At 38.0% G+C, this 19259-nt stretch overlaps 1 protein-coding gene across 12 annotated transcripts in view; it reads left to right on the top strand.

The window, feature by feature from the left end:
• DTNA (dystrobrevin alpha) overlaps nt 1-19259 on the top strand; it is a 325085-nt gene that overhangs the window by 210224 nt on the left and 95602 nt on the right. For all 12 annotated transcript variants that reach the window (XM_054694102.1, XM_054694105.1, XM_054694103.1 and 9 more), the window contains one exon: nt 6209-6289. In XM_054694102.1, coding sequence (XP_054550077.1) covers nt 6209-6289 — 81 coding nt within the window. The remainder of the gene's footprint in view (nt 1-6208; nt 6290-19259) is intronic.

Here is a 19259-nt window from a genome sequence, read left to right as displayed (position 1 = left end):
CCCTTCAGAATGTTGACTTCAGTCAGCATTTGCATCACTGGAATGAAATTAAGAGCATGGTTTTGCAAAACACACTATGAATTTTAGGAAAGCTCAATTTCAGAAAAACTCATGAATGATCCTACTACCATAAAGACTAGTTAAATGTGACTATTCACACTTGCTTCTTTTTCAGTCTCTTTAAGGTGTTAACACCCTGGATCACCTTTCTGGACATTCTCTATTATATCAACACCTTGTCTGGTTTCCTCCTCTCCTCTCTTCTCTCCTCTCCTCTCCTCTCCTTTTTCTCTTCTCCTTCTCCCTTCTCCCTTCTTTCTCTTCCTCCTCTTCCTCTTCCTCTTCCTCTTCCTCTTCCTCTTCCTCTTCCTCTTCCTCTTCTTCTTCTTCTTCTTCTTCTTCTTCTTCTTCTTCTTCTTCTTCTTCTTCTTCTTCTTCTTCTTCTTCTTCTCTCTCTCTCTCTCTCTCTCTCTCTCTCTTCCCCTCTCCAGATCCTCTGAAGTCAGATTTTACTAAAATTTTATTCCTGAAAAATTCTCTCCATTTACAGTTTGTCTTTCTCTCAAAGCTCCACTTTTATTGCATGGGTCTCCAGTGTTCAAGGAATCCCCCCAAGTATCTCCCATATTTAGACTAATCAGCATAAAATCTCAGTGTCCCTTCCAGTCTTGCCTCCTCACTGTTAGGTTTCTACTGATAAAGCAGCTTGAAGTGATTCAGCATTAAGTTCATTAATAGAACCTATCAAAAAAAAAAAAAAAAACCTGTCAAGGCTACTGCCTTCTATATGTACAAAGACTCATAGTCCTTGAACAGTTGCAAAGAGCTGGGCCCTGTTCAGGATTGGGAAGGAATTCCCTAGTCCCAATTGTGCCCCTCATTTTGTCACCTAGAATGTGGAATAACCCTACCTGTGCACAGTCTCCTCTTAAGAAAATACTACTGGTCTTGAACTAGCACAGATACATTGCCACATTTTATATGTTGTTGATAATTCCTGAGATGTAGCATAGCTTCAGTCAAGAATTTCATAACAGTATATCTAACTGCCACTGGATATCTCCATTTGTATATCCCACAAAACTCTATAAGCCCAAAATTGGACTCTTCATCTTTACTCACCTACAAATATGTTCCTCCCTATTTGTTCCTTAGCTCATGAGGGACATCCCATTCCATTGAACATTGAGTTGTCTATGGTAGAAATCTGAGCATCATCTGTGACCCCCAAACTCCTTTACTCTTCTCTCTCTCTCTCTCTCCTTTCTGTCTCTGTCTCTTCTTTCATAAACACACACACTGGCATCTAGTCAATCATCACACATAGGAAACAGTTCAGACACAGGGTCATAGGCTCCAACTTTATTCTGTAAATATTGAATGATTTTTAAATGAATAATATATTTAAGAATCTAAATGGTTATATAAAGATTTCATAGTAAGTTATTAAAAAAAAAGCAAAGTACATATGAATTGTATGAAAATATTCAGAGAGTAATGAAGCTAAGGTCAGAAATTAGGTAGGGTTGGTTGATTGCTTAGTTGATCAGATAGCTGAATGAATCTATTATTTAGATGGCATTATTTAAAATATATTATCTTACATTTTAAAGAACTATATCCCAGTTATAAAATAATAATTGATATTTAAGGTTTTGAGATATTTTGAGAAAATAAAGACATTCCCAAAAATAGATGGGGAAATGCTATACTCATTATCAAAAAGGAAAAAATATGAATTCTTGAGAGTCCAGTGTATGAATTTGATGTAGATTTCATGATAAAAATGTATTTTTTTCAGAACATAAACAAAAAAAACAACCTTAAACATTTCAACATGTTAATAACAAGTACTGCTCTAATGAATTCATTTTCTTATTCATTTATTCAATTCCACCTTTTTATGAAGGAATTAAATCAGCTAATTTCTCTTTTTAATAAGGTTATGAGACTGTTAGCTCAGGAAAATATCACAGGATAAAAATGATCTTTAATTTCAACAAGATACTGACAACGTCTCCTAGATTGTACATGTGTTGGAAAAATACAGGCTGGATCACCATACAATCAGGTTGATTTATGGGTAGTGTTATGACTATGTCTGGAGAGATAAGTAACGCATCAATCAACTTAGAGGACAACCTCTAATAGTAGACTGGAAGACTGTTCGTAGCCATCTTCAGGCCCTTGATTTTATACAATGACTTGGACACAGAAGACATGCAACTGCTCCCAAAGTAGGCTGTAAATTTATAGACTTTCATGAAGAGATCAAACATATAAAACTTAAATTAAGTTCATGGCTTATTTGGGCAGAGACAAGTAAACTTATTTTAAACAAGATGATAAACCAAACAAGAGTCTTTGCAGCACGGTTCAGCTCAGTTTTTTTGGACTCAAAAGCCCTTATGGGTTATGGATCCTGCAACTGCCATTTACATTGTCTTTGTGGGGTAGTTTGCTGCTATATCTGAAAGACTAAATTTTATTACCCACCAAATCATTTTTATTACTCAGGGCTTACATCATCAGCTGGGAAGAACTTACACAAATAATGAGCACTGATACAACTTCCCAGACCCCTTCTTCATCTTTAAACAAAACAGAGGGTCAATTAAGTCTACATTGTGATAGGACAAGGGGGAGCTGCCTGTGTGCTCTTGTCCCTTAGTTTCATCTTTGTGGCCCTCTTTACTGTGTACTGGATAGGTGCACCTTTGTCTTCCTTTAAAAAGGTCATACCGTGCCTCCCCTGGTGGTGCAGCAGTTGAGCTCTGGGCTGCGAAGCTGCCCACAGCCTCTGCAGTGCTGGTTCTATCCCCGGTCCCCAGCAAGGGTCCCACATGGCGCGCAGACCTCTCCTGCCGCCCGCTGCTCCCCTCAGCAGTATACTTCGTCAGTCTGCCCGTTCTGTTCCCCGCTCTGTCTCTGTGAATCCTCTCACCCTCCCGTGCTTCTGACTGTACCCAGTGCTTATATTAATATATAAATACATCTTTTTTAAAAATTTTTAAAAAAAAGGTCATACAAGAAATCTGAGACTTCTGATTGTTGAGCCAGACTCAGCATCAATAAAAATACTTCCTCATCCAAGGGGAAAGGCAGACTTAACATCCAGGCATTTCTGATAGTCTGTCTCTGGGTTGAGATATCCTAGAGTTCATTTCCCACTTGAGCCTCTCAGAATTACACAGGACATGAACAGGGAAAGCCTTTTGAGATGCCAGTGCCAACCTCAAATTTTTTTAAAGGTATCAAAAAGCTTAAAAGCATGAGTTAAAAATTAAAAGAAACCAACCAGGTAAATATGAAGTGCTACCTACAGCCCCCCAAATAAGCATTTAAATAGAAACTAGAAAAAAAGTGACTTAAAATATAGTACACATGATTTTTTAAAACTAACTTTTTAATGAACCATAGGTTTAATAAAATTCTGAAGGATGAACTACTTAAACATTTTAAAACACATCAGTAAGTATCCTTATAAGGTAGTAATAATTGTTTCTATATATTCTGTACAGGTGCAGCAATAGCTGTGGCATTTAACTCACCACTCTATCACTTTGTAAGAAGACGTTAGCCAGCCATAGAACAGCATGATGATTAGGGGTCAAAAAGCCATCTCTAACAAATAATGAGAATCATGAAAGCAACTTTCCATGTATGGAACACCGTCTGGTAGACTCTGTGCTAGAAATGACTGTGGAGTTGAAGTTTCCAACCTGAAAATGTCAAAGGATGCTACCTCCCTAGCTGAATTTTAAACTCTGTGCTGATGGGGACTTTTACATATCATCATCAAGTAGTAATAATATAGAGATGCTAATAAAAATACTGAGAGCTGCTTCCCAATGTTTGAGAAATAAATTATCAAGTGGCAGGAAGAAAAGTTTGTATGGCTCCAGAAGGAAAAAGAGATCGAATGGATTGAAGTTTCAAGGAGGCAAATTAAAGCTCAAATAAAAAAAAATTATCATGCTGTTCTGTGGCTGCTAATGTCATTTATTGTTGCTCAGAAAAGCACGGGAAGCCTTTAAGGGGGTCCATCAGATATGCCTCACACACTGTGTACCTGCCATAGAAATTACTAGGCACTAATGTTGATGTTGTTGTCCCCTTTTTAAACATGAGGAAATTAACCTCAAATAAAAAATTGTGTTAAGGTTCACACAACTAGGAAATGACAGGTTAAGTTTTACTGATTACGGTCCACTTATTTTCACTGTTGTGATCTTCCCTGTCTTTGGTAGTAATCCCACATGGCCATTGGCTAGATGTCCTCTTCTTGAGAGCATTTTTCAGGAATATTCTGGGTTAGATGAGTGTAAACCCCTACCCTTTTAATTCTTTAAGTGCTGAATACCAATGAGCTTGTTTGTCAATTAATAAACTCTCATAAGGATGAATGTTTAACAATCTGCCTCATAAAAACAGAGTACTAGGAGTATTGATAATATTCTTTTTTAAAAAATCTAAAGGTCTCGCTTGGCCCTGGAAGGGATTATGCTAAGCAGAAATAAGTCAGAAGGCAACAAACAAGCACCTAAACACTGGATGGTGTCACTTTGGATGGCATATAGACAATACAATACAAAGGGTTAGATAAAGCCAAACTAACAGCAAACTCTAGAGCTTACTATAGATCTAAAGCTACCAGAAGGGGAGGGGAAGAGAAAGAGTGGAGAACAAGGTAGGAGAGCACATTAGACTGTGGTGGATAGACTGAGTCTTTGGTGGCCGGTGCAGTGTGGTAATGACACCTGAAAGGGGAGATGCTGTATTTCAAAGACACAAACAACTACGTAAACCAATGTTACCTCAATAAAATAAATAAATAAAATTTAAAAAATGAAAAATGAGATAATTTGAGTAGAGGAAATGCCTAAGTGTTTTAGTGAGGAATACTTGCTAACTCATCCCAAGTTTCATTAAGAAAGCACTTAAATGGCCACCTCCTGTGATTAAGTTCTGGCCACTTCATTTACTTGTTACCCGAATTATTATGTTCTGAAGTACTTATGTCGCACAGACTGGTACAGAAAAAGTTTAACACATCAAAATATACTTACATGCCTTTATATCTGTTGTGAACATAAACGTGGGATTGAAAAAAGTGAAATATTTAGAAGCAGAGAGCAGACATTTGTTGAAAGTCTCCTATGTTCTAGACCCAGTCTGGAAGTGAGCCTATTCAAAGGAGGGTGAAAGGGTCACCAAGAACTCAGGTGTGCTGTAGCAAGCAGCCCATCTACAAAGGATTGTGAGACTGGTCTGAGTCTCAAAGGTTCTGATGTAGAGAGCAGGGAGAAATACTGTTGGGTATGTAGGAAAGGAAAAGCCTCCAGTAAGGCTTGGATTCTGAGCAGAATATCCAGACCTGGTGCTGTGGACATGAGGAGCCATGCTGTCCGGACTGCTAGATTCCCCCCCGCCCCCACCCCCCCCTCCGCCCATCCTATGTTGGGGTGAGTGGAAAAGAAAGCATCCCAAGAATATGGAGAACCGCTCCTCTATGTTAGGGAGGAACTGGAAGCCACAGCATAAATAAGAGTAGCAGGAGTATGTAGAAAGCTGCCTCCTCTCTGAGGTCAGCAGGAAGAATGGCGAGCTAGATGCTAGCAGTAACAGTGAATGCCAGCATAGCACTTAGTGTATCAGGCAGTGTTCTCAGTGCTTCAGGAATACTCATTCATTTATCCTTACAACAATCATATGAAATTAGTAGCAGTGTCATCATCCTCATCTTCAAGATGAGAAAATCGAGACCACTAAAAGCAGTTAGCCTAAGGTTGTGCAGAAAAGATGGCCAACATTCAGCATGTGCTCACCTCATAGTCATGTCCTAAAGACTAGTGACAGTGTGTTTTAAATGATTATTTGATGATATTAGTGTCAGATTTAGCTGTTTCAGTCACAGCCTGAGCAGATTGTTCTCAGGAGTGGCAGACACCACAAGGCTGAGGTTGTGCTCCTTGGCTGTGAATGTGGTTGATAACCTGATTTCCCATGTTGGATAGATGTTCTCTCTTCCCCTAAAACCTGAAGAATGTGGGACAAACCTTTTGAAATTTAAAAGTTATAGTTATATTCCAATAGAAATAAAAATCAAATTAAGTGCATGGCTTATTTCTATAGCTGTTTTATTTATAAACATTATAAATTCCTTACACACACATGGCATACCATATGTCTACTTTGTCCCCCCCAGGGGCTCAAGATTTGGATCGCATCCGACTCTCCACCTACAGAACAGCATGCAAGCTTAGGTTTGTTCAAAAGAAATGTAACTGTAAGTATGCCAGTTGTTTGCATTAATTACCCTCTTGAATCCCCTAGTTTACCTTTGTTACTTCGCTAATTTATTAAAGCTAGGTTTTCCAGTAAATGCTGATAAAAATATGTTTATACAACAGTAAAGAGTATTATGATACATAAATGGTAGAGAGACTATTCCCATGCAATTCTGAGGGCTTAATTTTTCTCAACTGCTAAAGTATTGAAATGGATGAGCTTCTGAATGTGTATATGATCCTGCCATTGGAATGATTTAACTCTAGATAGAGGTTTTGCTTCTTTCCACTAATCTTGATTCTATAAATACAATGCAGCAAAATATTTTACAAGAACTTTATAAAATATCAAACATTAAATCCTATTTATATTTGCATTTCAAGCATAGAAAAGTGTTTACAAGCTCCTAGAAAACATTGAAGTTTCTTTCTGAAACTACAAAATTATTTTTTGTGCTAGTGTATTGGCTGCATTTACCTACATTAGAAAATAGCAAGAGACAACAATACTTAACAAAACAAAGGAACCTGATTTAATTTCTTCCCAAACTTTAAAATATAAGTAGCAAGCTAGTTCACTAATTATAGTGAGCAGATTTATAGTCCCTAATGTTTTCATCATACCGCTACATCCATTTTCTCCTGGAAAAAATATTGCTTCATAGTTCATGTATATGAATTTATTATTTTCTTTTTTGAAAACTGACTATTACAAAAATTAATAACTGCTCTCAATTTCTAATTAATACTGGATGAGTAAAAAAAGGAAAACCATAACATTCTCCTGAACATGTGAACATGGTTGTTGAATACTTGACATAGAGGTTAGTCATGGGGTGAACATAGAAACCAGTCATGTTCACTTCTGTATCCCAGAGTCTCAGGTGAAACCAGGGAAAGATTGTCCTCAGCCCCAGGCTTCCATGATTAAGCTCATCATGACTATGGAGATGGGCACTGTGCAGCCGTTCCTCAAGTTGTCATCTATAGCTTGTTCTTCAGCCCCACAAGCTAGAAACAGAACTACAATTTTGGGCAGGATGAGAAGGGAGAAAAAACATTAGTTGGCCTGAAGGTAGCTGGGACATCCAGTTGCTCCTCCCAGGGCATTGGGGGCTACCAGAGCTGGTAGCTGGAGTGTTCCTGCAGTTCCTACCTGGGTACATGTCTGCCAGGTGGTTGATATCAGCAGTGGCTTTTTCTGGGCTCTCCTAATGGGTGTCAGTGATTGCTGGGGTTGTGGAACTTAGGATGGGGGTTTCCGATTGCTCATACCTGGGCATATGTCTACTGTGGCAGATGTTGTTGTGAACTGTGATTTGCCCCAGGAGCCCTTGAGGAATGGAAATTCTCTTCCCTTAGAACTTTGCCAGGCAGAGCCTTCTTTAAGTTCCTTTCAACAGAGATAGGACATTTTAGAAAGATGAACAAAACAAAAATAAATGAGAAGAAAGAAAAAGAAAAGAAGGGAGGTAGGAAGGAAGAGAGGAAGGAAGGAAGAGGGCAAGATAAGACTCATAGTGAAATTGGCACTCCTGTACCCATCATTATAAAGGGCCCTTTCTGGGTGCAGCAACCTACAGGCCATAACCCATTCCTCCTGCTGTGTGATCAAGCCCTCTCCTATTTGTGGGCATCTCCTTTTCCTCTTCCTGATTTGTTGTAGTTGTTGTTATTGTTATTTGTTTGTTTTTCCAGCCTTCATCCTCACCCCACATCCAGAATCATGCCATAGTCACACTGACCTTGGGAAAGAGTGATGGTCCACTCATGGGTGAAAATAGAGCCTTCATACCTATCCAGTTGCTCCTCAGTGCACCACTCATTACCTCTTATTTAGTAAACTTAAAATAATTCCCTCCCACATGTTCATCACTGTGTAAGGTACCAGAGATAGGGTGATGATGAATAAGATGTGATCCCCTCCTTAAAGTTGTCCATTTAGTTGGGTAGATGGACTTTTAAAGAGACCTAAACAGCAGTGTAGTGATAGGAATATATGCCTGGTGTGGTCGGGGCAGGATCCTGTTCTGGGCGTGCAGGCCAATGAGAGGGGTTTCCTGCAAAAGGAGAGATATGACATCTGGGCTGCGTCTTAAAGAGTGAATAGACATTACATAGTGAATCACGTTGCCTTATAATAGTACCTTACAAGATTCATACATTTTAGAATGAGAAAAGATACTACCTTCTCCACAAACTAGGTAAAACTAAGCTCAAGAAAAACAATCATATTTTGAGTGCACTGCTTAAATTGTTTTTAAAAAAAGTGTGGCTATCTTGATCAGAAGCATTAAATGCAATTACTATATGTGTTTGCTGAGTTTTCCTTCCTGACAATAAATATAACAGTTGGTGGTGTTCCAAGGTGCAAAATGCTAACACAGTTAAGCCTAGTTTATCTTTTTTTTTTTTAAAGATTTATTTATTCATGCATACAAGAACCAGGGTAAGGCCACATGCACAGGGCCCAAGCCTAGTTTATCCTAATCAAAGTTGGAATCTACCTTTCAGAAAGATTCACAAGCACTGGTGTTTATGTGACATAATAGTCAACATTGAAAACACACCCCTGTATTAGAAAAACATTTTTTTTTCTGTAACAAAGCCTAGCCCACAATAAATTATGGTAGCTTAGGGCCTCCCCGGTGGAGCAGCGGTTGAGCGCTGGGTTGCAAAGCTGCCCGCGGCCTCTGCAGCGCCGGTTCGATCCCCAGCTGCTCCCCAGCCACCAGCGAGGGTCCCACATGGCACGCAGACCTCTCCTGCCACCCGCTGCTCCCCTCAGCAGTGTACTTCGGTCCTTCTGCCTGTTCTGCTCCCCGCTCTGGCTCTGGTGAATTCTCTCACCCTCCCACACTTCTGACTGTACCCAGTGCTTGCATAAATAAATTAATTAATTTTTTAAAAAAGTATTTATCCTTTAAAAAAAATTTAAAAATAAAAAAAATAAATTATGGTAGCTTATAATGGAGATTTGCTCTATAATAAATAAAAAAAATCAGGATCTATATATGTAAGTGCATGGCTTTATTGGGAACTCTTATATGGTATTTACTTCATAGAAATCTGTGGTCCTTAATTGAGAAAAGGTTGTTTATTTTTAGGTCCAGACCTTATGTACAAGTAAAATTTTTTTGTATATTAACAAAATTAAGCTTAAAATCACTTAATGAACGAAAAATATACAAAAAAAAATTTGTAAAGTCATCACTTAGAAAAATATTATCTGGATAGAGCACGAAGTATATAGATATTTAGCATATTTCTTTTTTATCAAAATTTAGAGATCAGCAGTGTTAGTTAATTCCCCATGTTTCCTTCCTCACAACCTTCGCCTGCTCTGTTTATGGTTTTCCATATACAGCATTGATTCCTATCACAGACATTCATGTTTATTTCCCTTAATGCAATTCCTGATGGATGCTGATAATATCTGCTTCCCAGAGTTCTAAAAAATTCCATACAGGGGGCCTCCCTGGTGGCACAAGGGGTTAAGACACAACCTATGAAGCTGTCCACAGCCTCTACAGCATGAGTTCAATGCCCAGCTGGCCAGAGAGCAACCCACATAGCACAGCAGACCTCTCCTGTCTCACCCGCTGCTCCCCTCAGCAGTGTACTTCAGTCAATCTGCCTGTTCTGTTCCCCACTCTGTCTCTGGCGAATCCTCTCACCCGCCGCACCTCTGGCCTGTACCCCAGCTTTTGTGTGCATAAATAAAATAAATGTTTAAAAAAATTCCATCTGGCTTATTTCACTGAGCATAATGCCTTCTAGTTCCATCCACGTTGCTTTTTTGATTGCTGACTTATATTCCTTTGTGTATATATTCCACATATTCTTGATCCAGTCATCTATTTTTGGGCATTTGGGTTGTTTCCAGGTTTTACCTATTGTGAATAGTGCTACAATAAAGATAGCGGTACAGGTATTCTTTTGAATCAATGTTTTTGTGTCCAGTGAAATAAGCCAGAAGGAAAAAAAAAAATATCAGATGGTTTGACTTATAGCAGGAATATAGGGGAACCAAATAAGACATCAGCGTAAAAAAATAATAACAGTACAAAACACAACAAAGCAAAACCAGACAATTATAAATCAGAGACATCCTGCAGGGGAGGAGGAGGGAGAGGGATCAGAGGGCGGGAGGGAGGAGCACAGGGGACTGAGGTGATGGTGCATGGGTGCATTGGTGAAGGAAACTCTATGGGGACTATACCTGAAGGGGTAGGGGGAAGCAAATATTGTTTAAAAATGAACAATGATGTAAAAAATTAAAAAAATAATATTTAAAAATAATAAATAAAAATTTTGAATTGCAAAAAAAAAAAAAAGAAAATTCCATACAGGAGGCCATGAAACTGTGGCCATTGGGCTCAGTGTGGCTCAGCACCTATTTTGTGTGGACCATGAACGAAGTATCATGAATACTCATGACAAATTTGATAACAGGAAAAACTAGCTTGTAACTGTAATTCAGCATGCAGTTATCCCCCAAAAAAGAATTCTATTTTTCTCTTGAGTAAACCAGCATTAAAAAAATACTAAATTGTTATATTTTTAATTTCATCAGTAAAAATGTAAAAATTTGTTTTCTCATAATATCCACGATTGTGCCTTATGCTTCACAAAAAAAATTTACCAACCTCGGTTTTATAAGAATTTTTGTAAGAAACCCATCTCTTTTTTTCAGGCAAAGATCCTCCATTTCTTCAACTTTTCTCCATAGGATCTATTTCTTCATCAGCTTCTTCCCTTACCATTCACCTTGTACCCTATTATGCTCTCCCGTGTGCCTCTGTCTAGCATATCCCCTCCTAGAATAAAAGAATGAATGCCTCTAAAAATTACAGGACAACAATTGGTATTTAATTTTCTGAAAGGTATGAGATAGAATGCAGAACACAAATAATATTCCTAATGCTCTTTTCTAATCAATAGCCTTCTCTTTAGTTTCCAGGTTTCCTAGTAACTTTTCACAAAATAAGTATCTATATAGCACTTGTAAGAGTGTGAAATGGGAAGATCTCAGTCTTTATTTTAAACAAATAATTGGTTTCAGCTAGAATATCATTTCCTCGGTTAGCATTGACATGGTTAATGGTCCAGATACCCTGTAATGTCAGCAAATCTTCTTTCAGAAATGACTTTGAAATCAATGAAACGGAGCTCTCAGTTCATAAACAACAAAAGGCAATGTGAGAAATAAATCGGAAATCTCTAATCCCTTCTGTTTAATAGTGAGAACAAAAATGAGGCCAGAAAATACTCCCCACACTCAAAGCTGACATTGTACATTTTTCAGTTCTTCATACATCTTTTTGCTCACAACTTTTAGTTCTTCTTCTTGGGATTTTCTTGCTATAATTCATATCAATGAAGATTTAATTAAAATTTTGTCTAAAAGGAAAAGAGGAGGAATGGTATATATTTGTACCTGGGCATTTAGAGTTTCTTAAAATTATCTTTTCTCAAATAAATGAAACATTTTAAAGTGTATCCTTCATCCAGATATAATTTAAAGGTAGAACATGTGCTTATGTCTTTTATATGTTTAAACTTTCAGGATTTCTTGTGAAACAAAAATGCATTTACCTGTTTATGAGAAGGTTTCTCCATCACTAGGAAATTAGCTCAAGTGAGTGCTATAGATGCAGAAAATCCTGAACAAATATTCTTCTATAAATGAATGAATTTGCCTAATGAGACAGATCTGCTACCAGCCAAGTGATGAGTCTTTTGTTGCAGGATTATCCTTTAGATATTTTTTAGTGATAAATACAAATACCCTGTATTTTCCCTTTATTTGTATTGTATTATTTTATTGAGGTGACATTGTTTTACAACACCTTTTATGACTCAGGTGTAGGTTCACATTTCTTCAGAGGTTATTTTACCACACCCCTCCCTACATCCCCAGGTATCCATATCCTCCATCACAGTCCATTATGATGAGAATAGTCCTCTCTCTTCTTTGCTCCCAACTCTTAACCACCCTCTCTGATAGCATCGATTCAGCAATCATAATTCTATGCTTTGCTTTGTTCTAGTTTCCTCTGTTCCTTTGTCTTGTTTCTCTAGATTCCACACATGAGTGAAATCATCCAGTATTTAACTTCCTCCTTTTGACATATTCACTTAGCATAATCCCCTCCACCCAGGCTGTCACAAATGGCAAGATGTCATCTTTTCTCTTCTATATCTGGGTAGTATTCCATTGACTATATACACCACAACTTCCTAATCCACTCACCTGTCCTTGATCACTTCAGTTGTTTCCATAACTTGACTACTGCAAGTACTGCAATGAACTTAAGAGGGCATACATCCCTTCAAATTAGTGTTTTTCCTTTCTTCTTCAAGCTAACGTACCAGCATATTCCTCCTCTCTGCCTCACTTTTCAATATGTGGATTTTTGACTGCCAGTGTCAGTTTTCTATTGTTGCATAACAAATTTCCGCACACTTAACAGTTTAAAACAACACACATTTATAATGTCAATTTCTCTGGTTCAGAAATGCAACAGCCTGTCTGGGTCACAGCATCCTCTTCAAATGAACTGTATGTTGGAAAAATTCATTTCATTATGGTTGGAGGATCGAGGTCCTTCTTCCATGCTGACAATCAGCTGGGGACTGATCTGAGTTCCCACAGGCCACCCTTATTTCTTGCCACAATGGCCCCGTAGGCCATCTAGAACAGGGATGTTTGCTTTTTCTTCCATTCCAGGCAGAGTATGTCTCTCTGATGTCCTCCTCCTTGACTAGGCAGGGAAAACTCTGCTTTTAAAGAAAAGTGTAAGTCAGTCCCACTGGAGTGATCTCCTTGTCTTAAAGTCAACTGATTTGGGATCTTAATTACATGTGCAAAATTCCTTCACAGCAGTATCTGGATTACTATTTGATTGAATAACTGGGAGAAGATCAGGATCCTGGTGACGGGAGAGAGGGGAAAAGAAAGGGGAGGCATCTTGGGATTCTGCCCATGACATACACTTTTCTGTTTTCCAGTTTATAACATATAACCTTAGATGAGAAATAAAGTTTAAAGTCGAAAGTCAGGAAAGAGAAATAGATCACAGAGATGTGTAGGAACGAGAAGAGCTTTCTCCAGTCAGAGTCAGAAGGAAGAACAGGAACTTTCACAGAGAAGTAAGTGGCAGATGACAAAACCCTCAGAGCATAATTATCTTTGTCTGTATTGTCCCAAATGTTTTTGTGCAGATTTTCATTCCTGATGTTGAATCATTCTAGACACTTGTTTAGAATAAAGAAAAGTGCATGTGTTAGAATACACCGTTCCCAAAAATTCCCTGTGGGGAAGTTGGTGGTGGCATTACAATGTAAACAAACCCATTAAAAATGCCCGAGGAATTTAACAATGGAAAGACTGCTCCTCTCTGGGCATGCTGGACCTATGGCAAAACTGTTTCCCCTTTAATCAGAGCAAATTTCTGATAGAGCAAAACTTTGATTTCAAAATCCTGATGTTTGTGATATGAATTTGAAGATGTTTCTTTTCTTTAGTTATTTTTATTTTTAAGATTGTGAAGATTCAGTGTTTTGTTTTCTTGTTAGTATATTTGTTTTTTTAATTTTTAATTTTATATATTTTTACATCATTTTTCATTTTTGCACAATGTATGCATTTTCAGAGAATGCCAGGAGCTTTGTCTGCTCAAGCTACTGTTACTCTGCAACCTATGAACTAAGCCAACACCTGCAATCTTCTTTCTATCATCTGGATGTCACATCCATCAGCTTCCTTTGGTCTCTTGCTCCAGCATTATACCAGGAAGCTGTGTCAACTAAGCATTTTTATTCCCACAATTTAGGAGAGTACATCATCCTTAAGTGCCCCAGTCAGTTGGGAAAGAGTGATGTACACAAGAATGCCTTTCAAGCTTTGCCAACCCCATCTAACGGGTGCAACTGTAAGACTCAATGAACTTCCCTTAGTGGTCTGCCAAGCTATGCTCCTGGCAGCCTTCCAGATCAGCCCAGACCCAGTCTGCAGAGCCATGTAGGGATACCCCGATGGTGCTCTCGCACAGCCTAGCTCCCAGATCTTGGGGATCTGGTGAACATTGAAAGAAAACATTGTCAGAGAGACAATGATGGGAGAATTGCTCTCACATAACCACACCTACAGGAAACTCATTTGCAAGACCACCTTGATTTACTCCTTGTTGAGGTTTTGTTAACATTTTCCTATTGTTTTTATTATGAGTCACTCACTTACACATTTACTCAACTATTATGGACTGATAGTTATTCTTTGCAAAGTATTATGCTAGACCATGAGGGTATGGGGGAGGGTAAGTGTGGTAATATTCCCTAGTGTATAAATTTTATATTCAAACAATGTCAAGTTTGGAATCTGAATGTTTTCTATTTATTCTCAAGCTTCTTATTTTTTTGAATATCAAATAGTATATACACCCCAAAACATTGCTCTAGAAGCTGTTATCTAACCTATCAGTCCCCTGAGTAAATTTTCATTTTCAGAAGAAAAAAACATTGTGTGATGTTTAAAATATTTCGCACATCTTTTGAACTTTTTATTTCTATTTTGTTTATTTCCATTTTAAGTTGTATTATTTCCTTCCTTTTAGTGACTTTGGGTTTAGTTTGTAAGATTAGATTATTTATTTGAGATCTTGTTTCTTGATGTGGGCCTGTGTTACTATATACTTTCCTCTTAGTGCTGTTTTGTTGCATCGCATAGATTCTGCTAACTTTTATCTTTATTTAATTTGTTTCCAGGTATTTTTTTTATTTCCCCTCTTTATTTCCTCCTTAGCCACTTGCCATTCACAGCATGTCTCCAGAGAGTTGAGCTTATTTTCATTTTCTTTTTGTGGTTGGTTTCTAGTTTGATATCATGAACAGAAAAGATATGTGATATGATTCCAGTCTTTGTCAACTCATTAACAATTGTTTTGTGACCCAACATGTGATCTATCCTGGAGAATGTTCCATATGCACTTTATAATAATGTATCTGTGATAGGTAGGGAGTTAATTAGAATCATCAAGGCTTTAACTTGTGCTTCCCCAGAAAGCAGACTCCACAACAAGGCCTATGTAAAAACAGCTCATTTGGAGAGTAAGCCCAGAGCAGAACTGAAATAAGGAAGAAAACCAATAGATAACAAAGGAACTTCTAATTAATCTTGTGAGATGTAAACCCAGAACTGTCTACGCAGTGGAAAAAAAGAAGGAGGTTCTAATCTGGCTGTTCTGTCCTGAACATGCCCATTTGTAGCCCACCGGAGTTAACACCCATATGCTTCTATGTAGCACATATGTGAGTGCTAGGTGGGTTTCAGGTGCTTAATGCTCAAGCTTCAGAGGTATACAGCAAGAACCTGAAGCCAAGTGCTATCTGGTTCCTGCTACCTCATGGAGGTGGTCAAAGTCTACACTGTGATGGTCATTTCTGAAAGAACTAGAAAAAGAGGTGGTCAAGATATTTCCTACTATGCACCTTGACTTTTATATTAGATTTTTCTCATCAGTACTTTCTACTAATTTCTAATGAAAAATGCACTTCCATATTCTTTAACCCAAGATACCTGTAGATAATCACTACTGCTTATTAGCTATATAGAAATACCTTCCTCGCAAAGGCTAACCCATCTCCCAAACAATTTTTCATGAACTGGGAAACTGGGCTATAGCTATTTTCTGAATGGGCAAATGAAATATATTTTCTGTTTATTTACTTTCTTTCATTGCACAAAGACAGTTAATTATATATTTAAACTGTACAGAAAGAGTACAGAAAAATGACATTTGCCAGTCAATTGCTGCATATCCACTCTTCAGTGTCCATGTGCTTGTTGTCAGTTATTGTTTATGTTGGTCAAGTAGGCCTAAGATGCAGGGCCCCTGAGACAACTATAAAGAAAAAGTAGAAGACAATCCCTGTGAATGCTCCTTTTCTTGAAAAGTGACCTCTTGCACCTAGGATCCTAACGTGTTCTTCAAGCCATAGTATATCAGAAATGCCAAGTGTGTTGTGGAAACCACGCTCAGTAAGAAACCACATCCCATTGAGTGTGTTACAATATCATAAGGTAAAGGGAAAGCTTCTAGATATTATGTCTATAACATCTGGCAAACAATAGTCTCTCTATCCCATTAATCAAGTATTGTTGAACAAAGATCCCCTAGTGGCTCAGCGATTGAGCGCTGGGCTGGCTGCAAGGCTGTCCACAGCCTCTGCAGCACTGGTTCATTCCCCAGCCGCCGGCGAGGGTCCCAAAAAAAAAAAAAAAAAAAAAAAATTATTCAAGTAGCTGAGAGGAATACAAAGATAAACAAGACATAGTCCATGTCTTCAAGTTGTTTATAACTTAGTGCTGTGGATTTTATGCTTTTCTCCCTTTGTATCTTTGGGAGATTATCATGAAATCCAAGGATTCTGTCCCCAAAACACACACATGACCCTGATCATAAAATTTATCTTACCATTTAGAAACCCTCCTTGCCAAAGTCCAACCAAGGACTTGTCTAAAAAATGCAGGAAACACTTGTGCATTTAATAACTGTGAGAAATGCAGAGTGTCATAAAGGGTCTAATTTATATGTGAAGGTGTCTGGGAGCAACAAAAACAGGGAAAAAATCTATCATTCTAACTTAGGGCATCAGAATGGACTTCCTAGGAATATACATGTGTTAAGACCTTGAGAAATAGTAGATTGAAGGAAACACTTGAAGGAAGCAGGATAAGTAAATACACATACCAGAAAGACAAGGATGGGGCCTCCCTGGTGGTGCAAAGGGTTAAGCATCAGCACCATGAAGCTATCCACAGCCACTGCAGCATGAGTTCCATCCCCATCCAGGGAGGTGACCCACATGGTGCAGCAGACCTCTCCTGACTCGCCCACTGCTCCCCTCAGCAGTGTATTTCAGTAGATCTGCCTGTTCTGCTCCCCACTGTCTCTGGTGAATCTTCCCACCCCACCCCCCACACACAGCTGGCCTGTACCCAGTTCTTAAATAAATAAAAAATCTGAAAGACAGAAAGAAAAAGAAAGAGAGAAAAAGGAAGGAAGGAAGGAAGAAAGAAAGAAAGAAAAAGAGAAAAGAGAGAGAGAGAGAGAGAGAGAGAGAGAGAAGGAAAGAAAGAAAGAAAGAAAGAAAGAAAGAAAGAAAGAAAGAAAGAAAGAAAGAAAGAAAGAAAGAAAGAAAGAAAGAAAGAAAGAAAGAAAGAAAGAAAGAAAGAAAGAAAGAAAGAAAGAAAGAAAGAAAGAAAGAAAGAAAGAAAGAAAGAAAGAAAGAAAATTACATATCCTGGACTTGCAAGATGTCCCTACGGCTAGAGCACAGGCCAATGAGGAGAAACTGGATAATAGTGGGAGGTAAGGTTAAAATTAGGAGACTGGAGTCCAGACATTATTTTTTTTTTTAAGATTTATTTATTTATTTATTTATTTATACAAGCACTGGGTACAGACAGAAGTGTGGGAGGGTGAGAGAATTCACCAGAGCCAGAGGGGATTGCAGAGCAGGCAGACTGAGAAACACACTGCCGAGGGGAGCAGCGGGCGGCAGGAGAGGTCTGCGCGCCATGTGGGACCCTCGACCGGCAGCCGGGGATCGAACCAGCGCCACAGAAGCTGCAGGCAGCTTCACAGCCCAGCGCTCAACTGCTGCGCCACCGGGGAGGCCCCAGACATTATTTTTTATACCTAATAGCTTGGTTTTACTCAATAGGCGATGGAGAATGGCTTGACCAGCACTGAGCATTATAATATTTCTTAAGATAGTTGTTAAAGGACAAAAATGAAGATGGGCGAAAAGGCGTTCTGTGAAAATCTAAGTAGAAGGGGGTAAATGCCCAAAGTAGGACACTAGTTATAGAGGTGGAAAAGGTACATTGAAAGAATCTATACTGAGTTATCCAGTTAAGTCTGAAATGAGTATCCAGAGGGGAGATAAGATAGATTTTCTTGACTCTAAAGTTATTAAATAAATTCTGAGCAAAGTTAAATACTGACAGTGAGAAATTAGTTATTGTTCAAATCTTTCTTTTCATTTATCTTCTCTTATTATTTGTAAAATACTTCATACAATATTTTGTAAAATAATAGGCTTAATAAATGCTTGTTCAATTGAATTTAGTTAAATTTAATTTACAATATGACAACTATTGAACCAACAATTATTATACCTCATTTTGAATCATGATGTTGGTCTTCAATCAAGGGAACACTGAATACTTTTTTTCTTAATAGGCAATGTATGGACTCTCAGAACCTTTGAGGATAGACATGATATTCAATTTAAATTTATAGCAGAAATATTTTGTGGGCCTTTTCCTGATGCTCCATTAAATCATCCATCTCCTAACGAGGAAATTAAAGTGAAACTAAAATGTTATCTGTGCAAGATATGATGCTTCACTCCAAGGATCCTTAACCAAAGAGAACTAGCTTGGTGATAAAGGTATACCTTAGGAGCAAGGAAGATTTTGAATTTGTTGGAAGCATGAAATAATGTGGTGAACTGCTCCATTGTTTTTAGATTCATATTTTAGAAAGATATGACTTACTAATGAAATCAAGTCTGAAAATTTTGCTTTTATTAACATTCTTTCCAAACTCAGTGTTTGGTTAATGCGAGTGGAGGGTCACATCATCAATGTAATCACATCAAAATACATTTGTTGACCCTGGCAAAGCATACCAATTAATTGAGTTCTTCCTCCCTACCAGCTATTTTTTTCTTTTAGTTTTTGAAGTAACATAACATTATGTAAGTTTCAGGTGCGCATAATTATGAATGATGTACATCTGAAGAACAGGAGAACAGAATCAACATCTGGAGAACAGGTTCTTAAACAGTATTTTGTCATGATTAAAGGCCTGAAGGACAAAAAATTAAATTAATTGAGGACTTCTTAACAACTGGCTAATACATGACTAGCTTGCCCATCATTTTCCAAGATTCTCT

Source organism: Talpa occidentalis, unplaced genomic scaffold (genome assembly GCF_014898055.3).
Source record: "Talpa occidentalis isolate TD23 unplaced genomic scaffold, MPIMG_talOcc4v2.1 talOcc4.13, whole genome shotgun sequence".
Lineage (NCBI taxonomy): Eukaryota > Metazoa > Chordata > Mammalia > Eulipotyphla > Talpidae > Talpa > Talpa occidentalis.
Note: the sequence above shows the minus strand (reverse complement) of the source record. Positions and strands in the feature narration are given on the sequence as shown.